This window comes from Pezoporus wallicus, unplaced genomic scaffold (assembly GCF_028554395.1).
Source record: "Pezoporus wallicus isolate ANWC-B61680 ecotype Strahan unplaced genomic scaffold, APGP_CSIRO_Pwel_v1 contig_4722, whole genome shotgun sequence".
Lineage (NCBI taxonomy): Eukaryota > Metazoa > Chordata > Aves > Psittaciformes > Psittacidae > Pezoporus > Pezoporus wallicus.
This window is the reverse complement of record NW_026641840.1, coordinates 8,071,090-8,090,537: the sequence shown is the minus strand read 5'-3', so window position 1 is coordinate 8,090,537 and position 19,448 is coordinate 8,071,090. Positions and strand designations below refer to the sequence as shown.

At 42.4% G+C, this 19,448-nt stretch overlaps 1 protein-coding gene across 1 annotated transcript in view; it reads right to left on the bottom strand.

The window, feature by feature from the left end:
- The window catches only part of GXYLT1 (glucoside xylosyltransferase 1), a 35,125-nt gene extending 23,358 nt beyond the window's left edge, over window positions 1–11,767 (bottom strand). The window contains exons 1-2 of the mRNA XM_057425538.1: window positions 11,450–11,767; window positions 919–1,011 (exon numbers count right to left, since the gene is read on the bottom strand). Coding sequence (XP_057281521.1) covers window positions 919–1,011; window positions 11,450–11,667 — 311 coding nt within the window. The 5' untranslated portion in view covers window positions 11,668–11,767. The remainder of the gene's footprint in view (window positions 1–918; window positions 1,012–11,449) is intronic.
- Window positions 11,768–19,448: the final 7,681 nt, after the last annotated feature.

The window sequence follows — 19,448 nt, the reverse complement described above, 5'->3', positions numbered from 1 at the left end:
TCTTTAACTTCCGGCAACTGATGACCTTAAAAAGCACTGACAGAACACAAGCAGAGAGGAATAGGGAACAGACCTGAAGTCTTTCCCAAAAACACAATTTTCAAAAATACACTGTCTTGTGAAATTAAACCTTTTTATTTCCTTTGCTTACCTAGAAATAGTCATGTTTCAGACTAAGAAAAGATAACCATTCCAAAGGACAATCAGTAAAATTTTGAATAGAAGAAAAATTGATTTACAACTTTAGTTATACACTCAAGAGAACCATGAAGATTAGAAAGCATATCTGTCAAGTGGCTTAAGGTTTCTTCCATTTCTTTTCATGCTACTTCCATAATCTGACAGCCTAAAGCATCTGAACAACCACATCAAAACATATAAACTTCTTGTTAAAGATATAAGTTTAAGGACACAGTCTATTCTTTAACATAGTGTAACTTAATGCACATTCCAAACGGTTTTTTGGTGCTTTTGGATGAATTAGCCTCCTCAATATTCTATAAAACCTGTAACTTGAATTAAGAATCTTCAAACTTAACTAAAAGCATATCTGCCAATTTTATTGAAAGTTACATCGTGGGTATTACTGCAAGTTTTAGATATCAAAAATAATGCATCAATAACTTTTCAGACAATATTCAGATGGACTTTTTAACAATGTTAGCAAGGCTCTATTTAATGAAGCAACATAACTGGAAAAAAAAACCTACTCTTTGTAACAACACTTGAGTCTACAGTTTTACAAATATAATAGAACAGGAGAAAGCCCAGCTAAAGGCAACCATGATATACACAGGTGAAATGCATGTGAAGCAATCAAAGTATTTTGCTTGTTACCTTGCTAAATAGCCAAAAATACTCATGAGCTACACCTGCCTGCAATCAAATAATAAAGTACTATTTAATAATAGATCCTACCTAAAAGCAGCTTCCCAAAAGCAGTTCATTCCACAAACATCAGAGGGCAGCATCCAATAGGAATTCCAGAAAGATACAGACAAATTCTTACACCTAACAGGATAAGACAAAAATAACCTATATAAGTGTTACTGATTTTATGGCAAAGTTAAAAGGATTATTTTCTAGCTCTAACATAACTTGAATAGTTAATTACCTGGCAGAAGACTGGCTACGTGACAGAACTTGGGTACTACAAAAGAGAAGCTACTAGGTGCCAACCAGGAGGATTCTTTTAAGGAAGACTGGTCCCCATCCTTTAGCCTTTCCCCTCCATGTATTTTCAGAGTGAAAAAAAAACAAAGGGGCAGGGATTTCTGAAGGTCATTCTATGGTGTTGTCATAGTATAAGTCCATAGGTAATACAGTGAACGGCAACTCTGTGGCAAATCTCCACCTTTGCAATGCCTTTGTCTACTTCAAGCAGAGGAACAAGCGGATAATTTCTTTTTCAAAGTTACATTGTCTATTTAAACACAATTCCTATTCATCCATGACCCTATTCACTGCAAACCTGCAAAGCTGATTTTTAACAAAACACAGGGCTTTGCAACACCAACAAATTCCATTGTTTCATAACAAAAGGTTAATGCAATACCAAAATAATCACCGCAGCTGGCAATTTTCCTTCTCCACACTAATGACAAGACTAATAATTTATTGACTTGTGCCACACTAAAAAAGCAGGTTTAACTATAGTCCCCCACTACATTTTATGCAACAGTAATATAGGAAATATTTTAAAAGAGCAACAGAAGTGTGTTTCAGAGGCTCTGGTGAGGAAATCAACATCAAGATTTAAAATCTTAAATGAGCAAGTACAATACTGCAAAGCAAGGCGTATACTCAAGTGACCTCCTCTGCTCCCTCTTCCTGCACAGGTGACATAAATGCCAATAATATTTATCCTCCTTTGAAAGTTGGTATCTGTAAGTGAAAGGGATACGCAAGAAGAAAACCCCCAAACAGCTTGATGATGAAAAGGTATTTAAGGACTACAGTTCAGAATGCTACGGGAAGTTGGCTTTGCAAATTTGAAATGCATCAGCATCATCTTGGTGCGATGACCTGGTACCTGTGAAGGCCAAAGTGTTCAAATACCAGACTTACTAGAATAACGTAGTCTCAAAAAACGGCAAGCTGTATAATGTCTTCTTTTAACACTTGAGAAAAATGACCTGGTAAACAGTGTTTCACAAAAGCTCATGAAGTGCTATGGTTCTTTGGACTAGTTCTTTGGTATCCTGCATGTGTTTGCAAGAATCAGTCAAGTCATTCTATCTCATAACTTAAGAATGGTCTCTACAAATAGATATTCAGGTACAAAAAAGGATAATGTAGATTGTGACTGGAATATCTGCAGTCCTCCGAGGAAAGCAAACAGTATAAAACTGCAAGTTCTGTCTGCCAGATTCTTTCATACATTAATCTTCATGGCTTTTGAAGTTTCTTAAAAACTTCAAGGCACATTAAGATCTTGTGCTTTTCTGAAAAAACATCTTTACAATCTCCAGCGTGAAGCATTTTGAATTAACTGTCCCACTGCTTTTAGGATAAATTAATAGACTCTCTCTCAGAAACAGTTTTTTGGTTTGAAAGACTATTATTATTACAGGGGATTCCTCTTCCAACTGTCAAGAGCTGTGTTTTTCTAGCTGCCTTGAGCTACTATCCAACCCAGACTATCAAGGCAAGAGGCAAGCTTGAATTACTGCCCAAGTCTTTTCTCTGATACATTAGGCCTTTCCGATGCCCCATTTACCACAATAACAAGGTTGTCAGCCTTAGATATGATTCATAAATTTTGTGTTTGAAATAAAAATGTTACTGGGACACATATATGTAATTTACCTAATGTCAGACTAAGACTTTTTTCCTGCCTTTTTTTCCAGAGAACTCTCTCTCAGCTGACCATATGGTACCATATTCCACAAAGCTTTGCGTACAAAGGATTAAGAGGCTGGAATCATTGGACAGCATTTTCTTCTTGTCGTTCACAATAAAATCATTCAAAATGACACTCATGAAGGTTTATTTTCATTTGAAATAAATTTTGAGGAAAGCTTAGACTACAAATAAGTATCACAAGTGTTTTACAAAGCTAGGGAGATGCACTGTATCTGTTCATCAAATGTGAACACTAATAGTTACCTGAGCAAGGTTACTAGTCAGACAGGAATAGTCACCTTCAGCATCAGGGAGAGATATTTTGCTCACACCTATTACAGGTTATGTGATTAAAGGCCAGTCTCCATCAACAGAAAGCAGGAAATAATGTCAGGTGAGGGAAACCCAGGAACATAGGGCACCTTGATCCAGCCCCAATGCAGAAGAGCAGTCAGTCAATGGGCCAGGCAGAAGGCCCACCAGATGAGAAAACAAGCGAGGCTCTCCAGACCAGCTTACCAGATGCCTACATAGGTGTGAGGCTCACTGTGGGACCAAGGTGAATTGGGGAGGAATGAGAATTTGAAAACAGAGAGAAGAGGGTCCAGTTACATGTAAACCCATGGCCAGTCAGTACAATTGGCTACGTTGCATGCCTGACAATCAGTCTCCTCATTAAACTCAATTTCTGTTTTCCTGGGTACTGGTGGGATCCATTCCATGCGCATGTACATGTGCATGCACAGAGGTGGAAATGCCAGTGAACGCAAAGATGGTTGCAGATCACAGGGGCCCATGAGCCTGCAGTGTCAGAAACCGCAGAGACCTGTGTGCACACAGTGTGTAGGTGTGCATGTCGGTACACATCATCACTAGCACATATCAAACCAGACTAGCCAGCAAGTATGAGCAAGAGGCTTGGGAGCCAGGTATCATATAGGTCATAAGGCTGAACCAGGCTGCAGCAATCAGAGGGTCTGAGCTACTTGAATGAGTCTCTCAACCTAACTACAAGAGACAAAGGCCTTAGGGATGGCTACTGGAAGGGTCATAAGGTCTAAGCCAGCCACTAGAGAGGCTCTGAGGGTCGGCTAATGCTAAGGCCATAGGTCTGGACCAGCTATTCGAAAGACTCACCTGCAGTCCCATGGCCAACTGAAAGATCCACAGTGTACTCATCTGTGCACATCCAAGAGGGTCCGAGTAGCAGAAATGAACTGGGCTGCAAGCTTAATGGGTTTGCATGCTCAAACCAGCAACAGAAAAGACCAGAGGATCCTGTTCCTGGATAGCCTGAGTGTCTAAGGCTGGTTACTGGAGGGAACCACACTGTATACAGTAATATATTTTAATTTAAAAACCTTTCACCCTAACCAGGATTCTTCTGCTGTTTGTGCACAGTCTCCTCTGTGGCCAGTCACGTATGTATGCACTGGGGGCATGTATGTCCATTGGGAATAAATGCTCAGCTTTGCTACCAGATGGACCCAGGGACATGGAGCTGCAGCAACCTCACCTTCATCAGGCTACTAGGCTGGACAACTCCTAACACAAATGACTGTCAAAAATATAAAACAAATAAAAGTTTTTTAGAATCACTAGTATAAGACAAGCATTTTCAAAGATCTGTTTGCCAGTTCAGGTTTCTCTCTAATTTAGCCTCTCCACCACTGGACAGTAAAAATTTTAGTCTTGCAGACATAGCAAAGGTACCTATACTGTGACCTGAAAAGAAAAACATTTTTCAGAATTAAGGGACAATTTTGTAGGCAAATTACACAATAATGCACAAGTCACACTGACGAAGACTGAAGCCCTGTGCTTGGAGTACTGTGTACAGTTCTTGTGTCCTCAACATAAAAAGGACATGGAACTGCTGGAACAAGTCCAGAGGAGGGCCACAAGGATGATCAGGGGACTGGAGCACCTCCCGTGTGAAGACAGGCTGAGAAAGTTGGGTCTGTTCAGCCTGGAGAAGAGAAGGCTGCATGGAGACCTCATAGCAGCCTTCCAGTATCTGAAGGGGGCCTATAGGGATGCTCGGGAAGTGCTGCAGAATGGCTCCAAGAGCAAGGCCATGGATCCTTAGAGGCCTTGTGTGAGCAAAGCAAGGTGTAGGCCTCACAGGTAACTGGAAACCGGATATGGGAGGAGAATGTGAAGGAAGCCGTGTAGAACTAACCAATACTGTTGTGACTAGTAGGCGTGGCTAACACCACGCGGATATAAGAGATGCGCGCCACGAATAAAGTAGGAGCTTGCTTATCACCCATATTGGGTTGGCGTGTCTTGCTTCTCCTCGCCGCTAACAGGGAAGGACTCTTCATTAGGGACTGTAGTGACAGGACAAGGCGTAATGGGTTAAAACTTCAACAGGGGAAGTTTAGATTGGATATAAGGAGGAAATTCTTTCCTGTTAGGGTGGTGAGGCACTGGAATGGGCTACCCAGGGAAGTTGTGAATGCTCCACCCCTGGCAGTGTTCAAGACCAGGCTGGACAGAGCCTTGGGTGGCATGGTTTAGTGTGAGGTGTCCCTGCCCAAAGCAGGGGGGTTGGAACTGGATGATCTTAAGGTCCTTTCCAACCCTAACTGTTCTATGATTCTGTGAATCTAAGTTTCAACCATAAGGAACGCCCCAAACATCAGTGCTTTCGTTAACTGCACTGGTGGGCTTGCCTTTAATGGAGATCACAGTTTCCAAGTATACTTTCCAGTCTGTGTGGCATCTTTTATCCTGCTGTAACTTCACAGCAAATTTAGCACTACATCCAAAGGGAGGGTTGCAGTCATGACTACTGCCTCCCTGTCAGCGCTGCATTAACAACCAAAGCCTAATCAACAAGAAGAAACAACTGACAGACAGACTGGTGCCTCTGCCACAGCACAACGTGCAGGAAAGGAAACAGGAAGGATGAATTTTTTTTAGTTCCTTCCTGCTCATCATCACAGAAGTGAAAATTTGGGAAGACTGATGCTCAATTCAACTCTCAAATGCACTGAGAATTTCTGAAGAGCTTTTCCTGAACACCTGCAGCAGTATCACAAATTTCTCATGATGTATTTTGTCAGAGAAGCAATGGCTTTATTAGACAGGAAACAGCAGATGTAATGTTAAATGTCTGATACAGGACAACTTTTTAACTGGAAAAACCTTGATAATGTTTCATTAATTTACAACATTTCTATGAAAAATAACATTTTCTAGTCAACTTCACTGCTCGACAAATTCAGCAGATTTTTTTAAATGAAGTTTCAACTTTCAACTCCCCTTGGAGCACTGTGTGCAGTTCTGGTGTCCTCAACGTAAGAAGGACTTGGAGCTGTTGGAACAGGTTCAGAGGAGGGCCACAAGGATGATCAGGAGGCAGGAGCACTTCCCATATGAAGATAGGCTGAGAAAGTTGGGGTTGTTCAGCCTGGAGAAGAGAAGGCTGCGTGGAGACCTCATAGCAGCCTTCCAGTATCTGAAGGGGGCCTATAGGGATGCTGGGGAGGGACTCTTCACTAGGGACTGTAGTGATAGGACAAGGGGTAATGGGTTAAAACTTAAACAAGGGAAGTTTAGACTGGATATAAGGAAGAAGTTCTTTACTGTGAGGGTGGTGAGGCACTGGAACTGGCTGCCAAAAGAAGTCGTAAATGCTCCATCCCTGGCAGTGTTCAAGGCCAGGCTGGACAGAGCCTTGGGTGACATGGTCTACAGTGAGGCGTCCCTGCCCATGGCAGGGGGTTGGAACTAGATGATCTTAAGGTCCTTTCCAACCCTAACTATTCTATGATTCTGTGATTCAAACTGTTCAATGTTTCATCCTTTTAAAAGTTTTACTCCTATTCTGAAGTGCTTAGGCAGTTTCTAGACCAATCTCTTATGCCACAAGAGTAGCTAAGAAACTGCTTGTGAAACTGCTGGCTAAGCTCTGACAGACAGAAAACAGCTGCCTACAGTGCACGGAAAGAATGAACTACCTATTACAACCAACCCCCTCTGCTGTCTTAAGCCTGTGGCTATACTTCCTACACTTTTCCAAGCACTATGATCCACTTAACTCTCCCTTTGCCAGGACAGTTAGAGAGCAAGAGAGAGGTACAGTCAGGTATCAGTGTCACACACAACAGAACTGCATAGCTGGCTGCATGAAAATGCTAAACTACAGCATAATGGAAAAAAACGTTTCATTGTAATAGGGTCAAATCCATTGACCTCACTGAATTCATGGAACTGACGACAGACTGATTCCTGCTGTACTTCTCAAACTTGTCATCAGGATAGCACTTTCCCTGGACCTGAATAGAAAGATGAACATTATCTCTCTAAATGAAGTGGTAATATTGATAAAATTAACAGAAGATTCACTTCTCATAAGCACAACCTGCTAATTAACTCATCTGAAAGCATGTGGGGAAAGACTTGACAGGATACTCCACTGACAGCAGATTATAGCGCTATTATGTGACATACATGTAGCAAATATGCATTTATTCGCTCTTTTTTCCATTTCTTAACAACTGCCTTCTTCATCCATAAATCACAACAGCAAAAGAAAAAAGCGTGACTACATGTACTGACTTTTGACTGACTTTGTATCTTCTGGAAGCAGACACTTCAGTATTTCCTTTTTTCAAGTTCAGATCTATTGTTCATTTTGTTATTATATGACAGTTATTATTAGTAATGACTATTCATTACTATTTTGATAACTGGAATGAATAATCAGGAGGACTGATTACCTTTAACACTAATCTTCCTTCACAGCTGAAATCCAACCTTAGGATTTAGCTAATAAAGTTTTTCAGCTATTTCTGTCAAGTTTCAAGACACAAGCCTTCAGCTTCCTGTCCTCCTGTAACTCAAGCTACAGCAGCCTTTGAAACAACTCCTTACCAACATGATTACCCAACAAGCTCCCCTGAATTATGCTGTTTATTGGAGGACCTTGCCTGAACCTGTAATTCTAGTTTCAATACCGTACTTCCTTTCTAATTAAAGATTCTCTACTTATAAGCAACATCACACTATTGCAAAATTCTTCCAGGTGTGGTATTCTGAAGCTTGCAGTTTTCATGTTTGCATGCTTCTGAAAACTACCAGAAAACTCAACTTCTCCTTCTGCCATCCCCGAGTATGACTGAGCTCATTCTGCCCTTATGTCATGTACATAACTAGATTATTCAGGCAAACAAAACCCTTCTTGGCTAAAAAGAAAAGAAAATCACTGCTGAGTGCGTAAATGCCTTCAGATGGCAGTTACAATTGCTTTGCTAAACTGCATTTTAAAGTTATCAGTGAAAACAGCTGAAGCAATCTATTACTGAGAGTTACCATTAACACATATGAAATGTTAAACTTCAGAAGGACTAGAAGGTTACCCAAACATAATTTACTCTAAAAGGTCTTTAGAATATTATATGATCACAGGATGGTCAGAAGTGGGCATAAAACAGCTATGTGGTTATCATGCTCAGACTCCACTAAAGAAACAGCTGAAGTATAAAGGTATAAAACCCCCAATACATTCACAAAGATGTGTGTATCAATAACACAGGTGAGTGTAACATGATTTCATGCTTGAGAATAACTGAAGTATGGATCTAAAGAAATATTCAGTGGGGCATTTCTTAACCACCACAGGACAGAATTCTTCCTTAAACAAATTTTTTAGGACTTGAATTGAAGGGACTGACTCGTACCTGAGTTTTGCACAAACAGCATATAAAACTTCAGTACTTTACAACAGGATGATGTTCATTCTGAGCCTCCAGTTTGACAGAAGTTTATAGATAAAGAATTCCCACACAGGTGTCAACAGACTGATTTTACAAGAAGATAGGACCTCATGAAAATGTATGCAAAAGAATTATTTGTGGCACTCAAGTCCTTGGGAAAATAACCTTCTCTGTTTGTGAAGCTTTTCCACATTGAAACACAGGGCAAATTTATATCTCATTTCACCTCATTGCAGCAAGTAAGAATATTCTTGTACCTTGATGGGGTTCTTGCCCACCAATTCTTCTGACTTAGAAACTACACTTTATACAAACATTAGAATAGTACAGCTTTTAAAATAGGCTTGGTTCTTCTTTTGCTAACCAGGAGCATGATGCACCTGAAAGTAATTTCAATGTTTACAAAAACAAATTCTTTAGATTGTCTTTTACCCAACAAAAGGTTTGGTTTTTTTTTTCATGTAAACTGCATATTTTCTTTAGTAAAACAAATATCATACATAGGATTTTTTCCAAGCATTTTTATTTAAAACTGATTTACAAGGGCAGTGAGGCACTGGTGAGAAGCTGTGGTTGCCCCATCCCTGGCAGTATTCAAGTGATACAAGGAAAGCAAGTGCCTGGAAAACATAGGGTTAAGATACTTTTAACTTAGGTCTAAGAGAACAGTGTTTGTGTTGTAAGTCTGTGGTGTGATAACAGAATTTAGTAGTCTCACTAACAAGAGTGAATTATTTCTTACCATCCTTCTAATTATCAGTTAGTTTGGAGACAGTGCCTCCTGAACATCTGCTAGCTTAGGACACTCCTTGTCTGCCCATCCTGTTCTGCTTGCAATAAATTTTGTATGAAGGTCACACTGTTCTAAATCTTTGCCAGCTATCAGAAACTTACAGATACGGCTGGTTTCAGCTAGTTTTGTGACTACTGGGGCATCCAACTGTGCCAAAGGTGAAAAGTGCACTGTGAGAAAGACTGCTTACTTCATCTTGAAGACCCCTGCCCACGACCATCGGAGGGCAGTGCACAAGCGCCAAAAGGGAGGAGACTTATGATAATGAGTACCTAAACTAATTGTAATATCCCCTCCCAACTCTCTGGAACCTAATGAATATGCATGTTTGTGTGTAATAAATACCTGCTTGCTTAACCCCTCAGTGTGAAAGTTAGGATGAGTGATCCCCCTTGCACCCAGGCCCGTAATAAATACATCTCCTTTATAACTCTGAGTTATAGAGTCTGATTCCATGCTTCACAAGGCCAGGTTGGACAGGGACTGGAAAAACCTACTCTAGTGGAAGGTGTCCCTGCTCATGGCAGAGGGGTTGGAAACAGATGAGGTTTAATGTCCCTTCCAACCCAAACCATTCTACGATTCTGTGATTATTAAGCCAATGAAATCTCACATAAAACTGTTACAGTTAACTGAAGTTAATTCCAGTTATTATGTTTTTAGGACTACCACATTTCAGCTTCTCATAGTAAACTTTTAATCATAATCTGGACATGAGAAACAAAGAATCCTCACTTTTTTTTCAGGCCATAATCTGCACTAAAACAAAAGCATGGAAGGAAAAACCCCCAACATTCTCTGAAGTAGTTAGACCAGTCAAAAGCTGAGTTTCACATTTCAGCTGACTCCACCCCTAGCAACTCAGAATGCTGTTTCATGGTATTTTATGATGATTAAGTCAGAGCTCTGTCATCCTGCCATCCTCCATAACTCCTTTGCAGCAGCAACACCACTTTCATAATTACATGATGAGCCTGTTCAGGGTGCTGAGCTAGCCAAACCCTAGGCAGTTTTCAGGCAGGTCAGCATGCTGGATCAACACTTGTTGTGACCAAAGGAGTACAGGCTGGGTAAGGAATGCAGGGTGCCAGAGCATGTCCATCATTGGGAAGGAGGGACAGTCATCAAACACAGCTTTAAACTGCTATAGGTAGGCTGGCCCAGAAAGGCCTGGTCCTAATTTCTCCTCTAGCTTTAGCAACACATTTCTCGTCACTCCTCCTTTCCTGGCACTAGCATTCTGGTAGCCACAAGTGAACAGCATCATGAAGCTATAAATCTAAAGGAAAACAAGTACTTTTCCATTCTATAATCTCACTTGCTGCTTGACCACATGAAAATTTCTGTGGACAGGAAGAGCAGGAAACAGAAACACACAGCTACGCACAGCGTGAGCCGCTCAGATTTACACCACTTTAACTGCAGAACTGAACTCACAATTCCCTGTGAGAAGACTGAAGTATCCCATGGCAAGTATTTTTGTTTAAAGTTGTATCTGATGATCATGAAGATACCAAGTTTCAGAACTGAGCAACAGCCTGAAAGTTTCTCAGCTTGGAAGAAGAAAACCCACGCCCCTGTTCCAACAGGGCAGCACCCTGACTTCAGCACAGGACGACCGCAAGCCGCAGACACTTCCCCAAGCAGTGGGACAGACTCCCTGCTCTCGATGTCTCCCTTCCCGCAGCGGCGCAGCCACCCCTCCCGCCGCGGGTGCCGCCTGCGCCCACCGCCTAGCCCCTCACACCACTTTTAAAGTTTACTCTGGGTTTAAGGCTTTTTCGCCCTCAGTTCCGCGGCAGGCGGCATGCCGAGGCACACACCGGCACCCCCTCGCTCCCTCCCAAAGCGCTTCCTCGGGCCCGCGCCGCGTCCTCGCCGTCGTCCGGACGCTGCCGGACGGCGCCGAGCAGCCGGAGGCGCCCGCTGGGGGCGAGGGCGGGCTCCGAGCCCCGCTCCGCCCGCGGGAAGGAGGGAGGAAAGAGGCGAGCGCGCTCCCGCGTCTCCCCGGCCCTCCCCTCAGGAATGCGGGACAACTACCCCCCGCCCGCGCCGCAGCCCGGCCCCGGCCCCCACTCTCCATTACCTGCTGGCCCCCGCCTCGCCTCGGCCCGCGCTCGCCGCCGCCTCCCGGCCGGCGCCTGCCTGCCGCCGAGCTCCGTCCGCGGCGGGGTCTCGGGCCTGCCGCTCCCGGCCGGCGCCGGGCTCCTGCTCGAGGGAGAGGGCCAGCTGGCTGAAGCCGTAGAGCAGCGAGCAGACGCCGCAGCCCAGGCAGAGCAGCGCCACCCGCGCGAACCGCCGCATCCTCTCGCGCCGGCCCCGGCGCCAGGCGGCAGCCGGGGCTCCACCGGCAGCGAGGGACCCAACCGACGCTCCCGCGGAGCCAGCCCCGGCATGCGAGGGGCGGAGCTGAGCCAGAGCAGGGCGGAGCTGCCGGGGCGGAGCGAGGCCTGAGGCGCCCGCAGGGAACCAGGTGCCACCGGCGGGGAGCTGTCGCTGTGGCGGCTGGAAGTCACGATTCGATTGCCCCAAACGTGAATAAAGCTGGAAGTGCCCCTTTACCGGTGCTTGTACTCAGGGGGACGCCGCTGCTTTGCTTCCTCCAAGAGGAGCAGGCTGGGCCCGGTGCCCTGGGGTGGGCCATGAGGAGCTGCCGGCCTCACCCAAAGCCCCTGTGTTCAGCCTTGTCTCACCAGCTGCTCGGGTCGTCTGGGAACATGTCCCTGGGAGTCATAGAATCAACTAGGTTGGAAAAGACCTTTAAGATCAAATCCAACCATTACCCCAGGACTGCCAAGACCACCACTAAGCCATGTCACTGAGGGCCTCACCTGCGCGGTTTCTGAACACTTTCAGGAACAGCGGTTCCACCTTTCCCTGGGAAGCCCATTCCAGTACCTAATCACGTTCTCAGTGGAGTTTTTCCTAATATCCAATCTAAACCTCCCCTGGCACAGCTTGAGGCTGTTACCTCTTGTCCTGTCACTTGTTGAGAGACCTGTCCCAAGCGGAGGCAGAGACCATTGCTTACAAACTGGAAGCCCACAGGCTCAGTGCACAGGCTAGCTTGCCTTGTCCTCATTAAGGGCAAAGTGAGGCTAAGACCCCAAAACTGACACTTTAATTTCCCCCCCCTCAGTGTTTCTGTTGCGGTATCTTTGGCCTTCCCATGTAAAAGCTTCACTGCCTCTTCACAAGGGCATTCCCTCACATTCCTTAGGCAGCTGGGGTTGCACAAGTGTCCATCCTCCTTGCAAAGGCACAGTCCGAACATGCACATCCTTCTGGGCTACAGCCCCTTCCCTCCTCCAGCCTTGGCACACAGGCACAGCACGCCAGCCAGGGGAGTTGCTGGATGCTGGGCCAGTTGGATGCTAGGCTGGAGAAGCTTAGTGACCTCGGCTCACTAAGTCATGCTTCTGGACAAGAAGAAATAGGTCTGGGAAGTGCACTGAAGAGAAAAAAATGATGGGAGTGCTGAGACCTCATAGCAGCCTTCCAGTATCTGAAGGGGGCCTACAAGGATGCTGGGGAGGGACTCTTCACTAGGGACTATAGTGATAGGACAAGGGGTAATGGGTTAAAACTTAAACAGGGGAAGTTTAGATTGGGTATAAGGAAGAAATTCTTTCCTGTTAGGGTGGTGAGGCAGTGGAATGGGTTGCCCAGGGAAGCTGTGAATGCTCCATCCCTGGCAGTGTTCAAGGCCAGGTTGGACAGAGACTCGGGTGGCATGGTTTAGTGTGAGGTGTCCCTGCCCATGGCAGGGGGGTTGGAACTAGATGATCTTAAGGGTCTTTCCAACCCTATTCTATGATTCTATGAGTGTGCTCTGCTGGGCACGGGAAATGGTTGGGTTTCAGCTCAATCCAATACAGTATCCTGTCCCCTCTTTGGCCCAGTCTGCTGAGCAAAGCCTAACAGCCTAACCCACTATTGCCAAGGTAAGTAGTTTAAAGTCATCAGTCAGTGCTTCTTCCTCAGCTCCTGACATCATTTTGGGGGGATTTTTAAAGAAAACTTTGAAATTATTTTGCTTTCTTTTTCATCCTTACAGTGCATTTGGCTCACATTCTCTCTACAAACTGGGAACATACTGTTTTAAAATAAGCAGTGATATCCCCACTTAATCGCATGAATTCAAGATCCCGCCTTTTAAGAAAAATGCCAAAATGACTTACTATAAAGCTTAAAAAAATAGTTCTGTTATAGATTCTTGAGGCTGCATGTCATACGTGACTGCCCATAAAACCTGAGCCATAGCTTACTGCTGCTCTTGGCTGTGTTTAAAAGAAGGGGGAAATCAGAATGCCAGCTGGCAACACTAGTAGCTAGAAGAGAAGTAATGCCAAAACTATCCTGCCAAAATTGTTCGTCACCTCTTCCTCAAAACAGAAGTAGAAATGAGGAATAAAACAAAATCTCAGAAAATCCAGGATACTTGGCTGTCTTGGTGGTACACATACCAGGATGATTAGTAAGAGATACAAGCAGGGAAATAGGGGCTGAGAAAAGTCATAACATCCAAGAGCAGTAAGGAACTAGGAAGGATGAGGAGCAATGATGACAATTCAGGGCCAAAGATGGCAGGTAATGATGCGAGTCATAGTGAGGTGGGGCAGGGTTTGTAAGGACTGTCTAGAACTAATTTGCTTAATGAACTAAGGGAAATTTATGTTAGCAAGATCCATGCTGGCATGCATCATGGAAAGAACCAGCTCCAAAAGTGACACTTAAATTCTTAGCTGGGCTTTCTGCCCCTCTGTGTTCTGTCCCTCTGTGCCTTCTGCCACAATGTATATCGCCATGCAGCTTCCCTGATTTGTGTTTGTGCTCAAAACCCAGCTCATTGCTCTCATTGAATATCTGTCTGCCATCCTGTTGTGAACTCACACACTGTCCCATTTCACAACCCCTTACCTATACTATCAAATCCATATGACAGGGAATAAGTAATACAGTAATACGAGACTCAGAGTGGAGAGATACAATGGAGTCTTTACTGACAATGAGCATAAAAGTGAAGACCAGTTAATCCCTACTGAGGTGTGACACTTGCCTTTTGTATTGAAGAGCATTCCAGTCAGGGAAAATGAGGTCTGAAGGGTGTTACAGAGGGACCGAGAATGAATGTGGCAGCTAGGCAGCAATAGTGCTTTCATGCTTCAGAAGAAGGAAGTATATTCTTAGATGAAAAAAAGAAGAAATAAGGAATCCTAGAGAGATGACATAGGGGAGAATTTGAATTTTTTTTCTTTACTTATCAATCATACCATTTCTCAAGTAGGAGTTTTCACAGAGTTCTCTTTATTCAGTGCTGTCCAATAATGCCTGAATAATTAATGAGTGACTATCTGCAGTGCTCTAAAAATATAACTGAGGCAAGGTCAGAGAGAAAGTTAGTGTCTTTTCTTAAAGGTATCTGATGGTTTGGGGAAGAAAAACCAGATAAACTTACGCACACACAAGCCTTTTTTCACACTGCAGAATCTGTCCATTTAATCTGTCAGTTGGTCTGATAAAAGATAAAATGTTTCTCAGTGCAAACTCAGCCTTGTGAATAACAAAGATAAGCAAAAGCGACTCAAATGTCATACCTAGGCTAGTGTATCACTGAAGAAAACCATCAGATGGTATCTCATTTACCTAAGTAAGCTTTTAAAATTCTTTACAGAGAAATAATTATGTATCTTTATTACTCACCGTAAACAGTTAATGAACAATATATAACGTTTTATGCTATAACGTTTACTAGTCCTTAATAAACTTAACACATGAAGAGCTACAATCAGCTGCAAGGTTCTCCCCATTTATTACCAATGTTAAATATTGATATCCTTTTCTCGACTGGAATTTAGTTACTTAGCCATGGTAACTTTTGTATCTTTAGGATTCAATTCCATATACTATATCCAGAAAATTGTTGAGATCCAGAAAATCTTGGTGAACTACAGATGTCAAGTAGTTAGGACAACTGAGTTTTTTAAAGAATCAGCACCTTCTGCAAGTGTATTCATGGGTCATAAGCGCAGTTACTGTGTGCCAGAAAATGAATCTGAAACTCTTAACAACTCAATAGATCAGGGATAAATCAGATCGATTAAGGAAAAAAAAAAAAAAGAGAGAATTATTCACAATTATGGAAGGGGATTCTCTGCAACAGAGAGAACAAAGAGACAAATCAATTTCCACTCCAACTTTCTGCTAATTAAACCCCCCAGTCCTAGTCAGATACATTTTTATCATTCCTTCTGGTCTTGTTCTTTCAGGACATTAAACCATTAGTTAAGTTGGCAGAGCAATAAGATTTTGTGCTGACAGATTTGTGTCAATGCTGCCTCGAATGCAGACCGGTTAAGGGTTTTTCAAAGGCAAAGACACTTCCTTTGATGTTCACATGCCCTTTGTGCAACCTGCAGTGTCAACATTTAACTATGATAGATGGCAAAGTTGGGTAAGCAAGAGGAAACTGACTGCCATGTGTTGTGCATATGGTATCATCAGACTTCTTAGTGCAATGTCCCTACTCTGTTGCTGCCAGGCATCATTTTTCTTTCCTTATTATTTTTTAAGACAAGGACTTTAAGACAAGAGATTGGTACAAGCGCCTCCCACTCTTACGGTATCTACTCTTCAAATTTCCCTACATCTGCCTTCAGTGTATAAAAATGTTAACACAAACCCTCAAAATCAATTTTTATTGATGACCAAAATATTATTGCCTTACCCCATTCCTTCCCTTTTTAGCTCTCATGGTTTTGCATTGTAGTGTGTGTTTAACCTATTTAGACCATAAGCAGGAATTTGCAATTACTCATGGTATCAGCAACACAAACATCTAAGGACAATAGTACAAACTGCACTGTGAGCGGTTTGAGAAGTGGTGTGATACTTTCCAGAATGCCTACTTTCTTCTAATTTGAATCGGTTATTTCTTCATCAAGAGTACAGTCCACTTCAAAATTTATTTAAGGAACTCTCTGGGAACAATTCTAAATTATTAAACAGTTGAGAGTAGAAGTATTTTTGTTGTTCCTATTAAGAAAGTTCAACTTCTGTGTCCTAAAAAAAATAAATATACACCTACATATGTAGACTCGCACAATTTTTAGCACTTCAGTACAATTAAAAAAGCAGAAAGCTTTCCAGGAGCATAAAGAGAATTTTCTTTTTCTCTCTTTTTCTGTATTTTTGTGTCGAAACATATTTTTTAATTTTTCCTGTAAAGATTTATAAATATGGAGCTCTAAAACATCAGTCCAAAAGGGATTCTTCGTGTTGGGCTTTTGTTTTTTTGCCTCATCTAAAATTCTCCAAGGACTGTACCTGGCAGGGTTATTAGTGATTAAAGGACTCCTGGAAGGAGTCAAAGCAAACTTATCTACTTATGCAAATATGTACCAGGTACAAAAATGTAGAAATAAGGCAAGCAGGCCTGGCTTTTGTTTCTTTGTTTATATATAACTATACTCAAGTTTAAATGTCCTTACCTTGTCCTATTGTTTGCTACAGCATCAAGTGCTTTGAGTCCCAGGAAACCCAGATCAAGGCCTTTAGATTTCTACAACATTGATCTTTTTCTTGTACTGGAATAAATATTTACTAACAGTAATCATACGCAGTAACAACTTTGCATTATGGGTTGAAAGTTTTATTTTTAAGATGAAATATATCAAATAATCTGGAAATAATACTGTATTTTCTATATTTTCCACTTCAATGTAGTAGTGCAGACTCTACAGTCAATTCAATACTATTTGTAGTAAATGTGCTCATCCTAGTTACTTCTTTGAAGACCGCTAGAAGTATTGCATCCAGAAATCCTCAGACCACAGACTGAAAAACACTGCCCTTTTTTTTAGTTTTGTGGGGTTTGGTTTTGTTTTGTTTTTGTATATTTGACATAAATGCTTTATGCGTTTTATTTATTTATGGTGTCAAAGGTTTGAGTTGTCAGGGACCGAGAGCTATTCAACTCAGGCCAGGTGATGCACTGGAGGCAGGGAACCAGGTAGTCAGTTGCCCCTGTTTCAAAACAGAGGCATAGCCTGGAGTGGAAAAGATGGCATTCAGTAAGGAGAGGTTTTGGAAAGACCTGGTCAAACCATGTGAAGAGTCGATGTGCTTTGTCAATTCCTAGCAAGCCACTTGCTGTTTTACCTTTTTGTTTATCTGTACCCTGCTTTTGCTCCCTGTTCCTCTTCAAGTAGGGCTTAACATTGTAAACCCATGTAAAGACATGTCAAGGATAAAGAAACAAAGTGCTTATGTTTGTCTCTCCACATCCTTTTCTCTAGGGGTTGCTTTATTTCCATAATTACTTACTCAAAAGACAGATTAGAGCAGTCAAATGTGCTAGCTGTTTAAAGCACTTACTGCTTGAATTATCAGGAGGAAGAGATAAGACATTAATATTTTCTTTTGTATTGACTGCTACTCTTAAAATTTAACAGCCAGCTAAGAAACACCTAAGGTACATAACAGGTACCAAGTATCCTCGTACTTGGACAACACTCTCAGTCATGTCTGAGGTTCACAGAAGTAATTATGGTGAGAAGGCAGTTTACCTTGCATAGCCCTGTACCAGCCCCTGGAGTGTGCGGACTGACTGGAATATAATGGGGGGGAACTAAATGATCTTTAAGGTCCCTTGCAACCTAAACCATTCTATGATTTATCTAAGGTATCATTAGAATTGTGTTCTCAAATTATTCCACTGCATGAGTGGCGGCAGTCACTGAGTAGGGATATCATGTTGTACCAAACTTTGTGCTTGGAACATCTAAGGCAACTTCAAGTGCTGCTAACTCATAACTGCATTTACACATTACTCAGCCTTCCTTTTATCTTTTATCTGTAACTTTAGACAGATTTCTTTTTTTGCTTTTGTTTTTCCCCCCAGGTCAAGAAAAGGTGAAATAAAATTGGACGCTGCCCCAAGTGATCACCAGGCACCAGGCCTGTAGTGGAAGGCTGTGATCTCCCGTGGCTGCCAAAACATTTGTGTGGAGTTTAAGAGGTTTGATCTTCAGCCCCATAGCTTTGTAGCACACTTAGTGAATAGTCAACAGAAGAAAGAAATTAATATAATAGGGGGCTTTACAACTTGCTCTCCTCTTTTGCATTCCTTCTGTTCTTCTAAAATAGATGAGTAAGTAGACTAAATAGGACTCCCTTAATTACTGACAATAGCCCCATTCTGGTATCTCCTACATGTCAGTATTTCTCCTAGAACCAAATCTGGCAGTTAGGTCAACAGTTTGCTAGCACTTGCTGCCTGCACTTCGGAATCTATGCCCAACACAGGATGGCATTAAAAGCATTTTGCACCCAAGGACGTATCAGCCTTACACAGCCTCCCTGGAGTCAGGATGAGTTTATGCACTCATGGGCAACACCTCAGTCATGTGCTACACAAATGGCAAACTCCAGTAGTCTTTTACAAGGGAAGCAGTTTCTGTAAATAATGCCTTGTAGGATCTTAGCCTCACACTGCAAAGCAACACAAACAATCCAGAGTACTGAACACTGAAACTGGGTGTAGCTTGAACATAACTTGAGACAACCAGCCTCCTGGCATTTTGAGATCAAACCTTCTAAGCCTGCTGTTTATCCCCAAATTGCCCATTTGTATTTCTTGCACTTTTTCCTAGACAGTACAAATAACACATTCAGAGAAAGGTTCTGAATAATTTGATAACTTTATTCATCATTTTATTTATCATAACACACCCTAAGCATCACCACTGCCAGTCAAAATTGAATATAGTGCACCCACAATAGTTTTCACCAAAAATACTTTCTTATCAGATTACTCACAGGCAAGAAGTATTAATTTATCCCTGGGGAAGGCATTGCAATACGTGTCACTATTCTGGGCTTCAAACACATCTATTTACGCTCTTCTGAGACCAACTGTACGTTATCAAACAAAGTGAAATAACCACAGAATTAATATTTAAACAATTCCATTATCATTAATTATGTAGCATTTCTTCTGGAAGAAAATATCTTTGCACTGTGATTCCGACTGTTTCTTTCTCCCCAGACACTTCTCCTAAGCTTTTCTGCCAAGCTTTCACAAT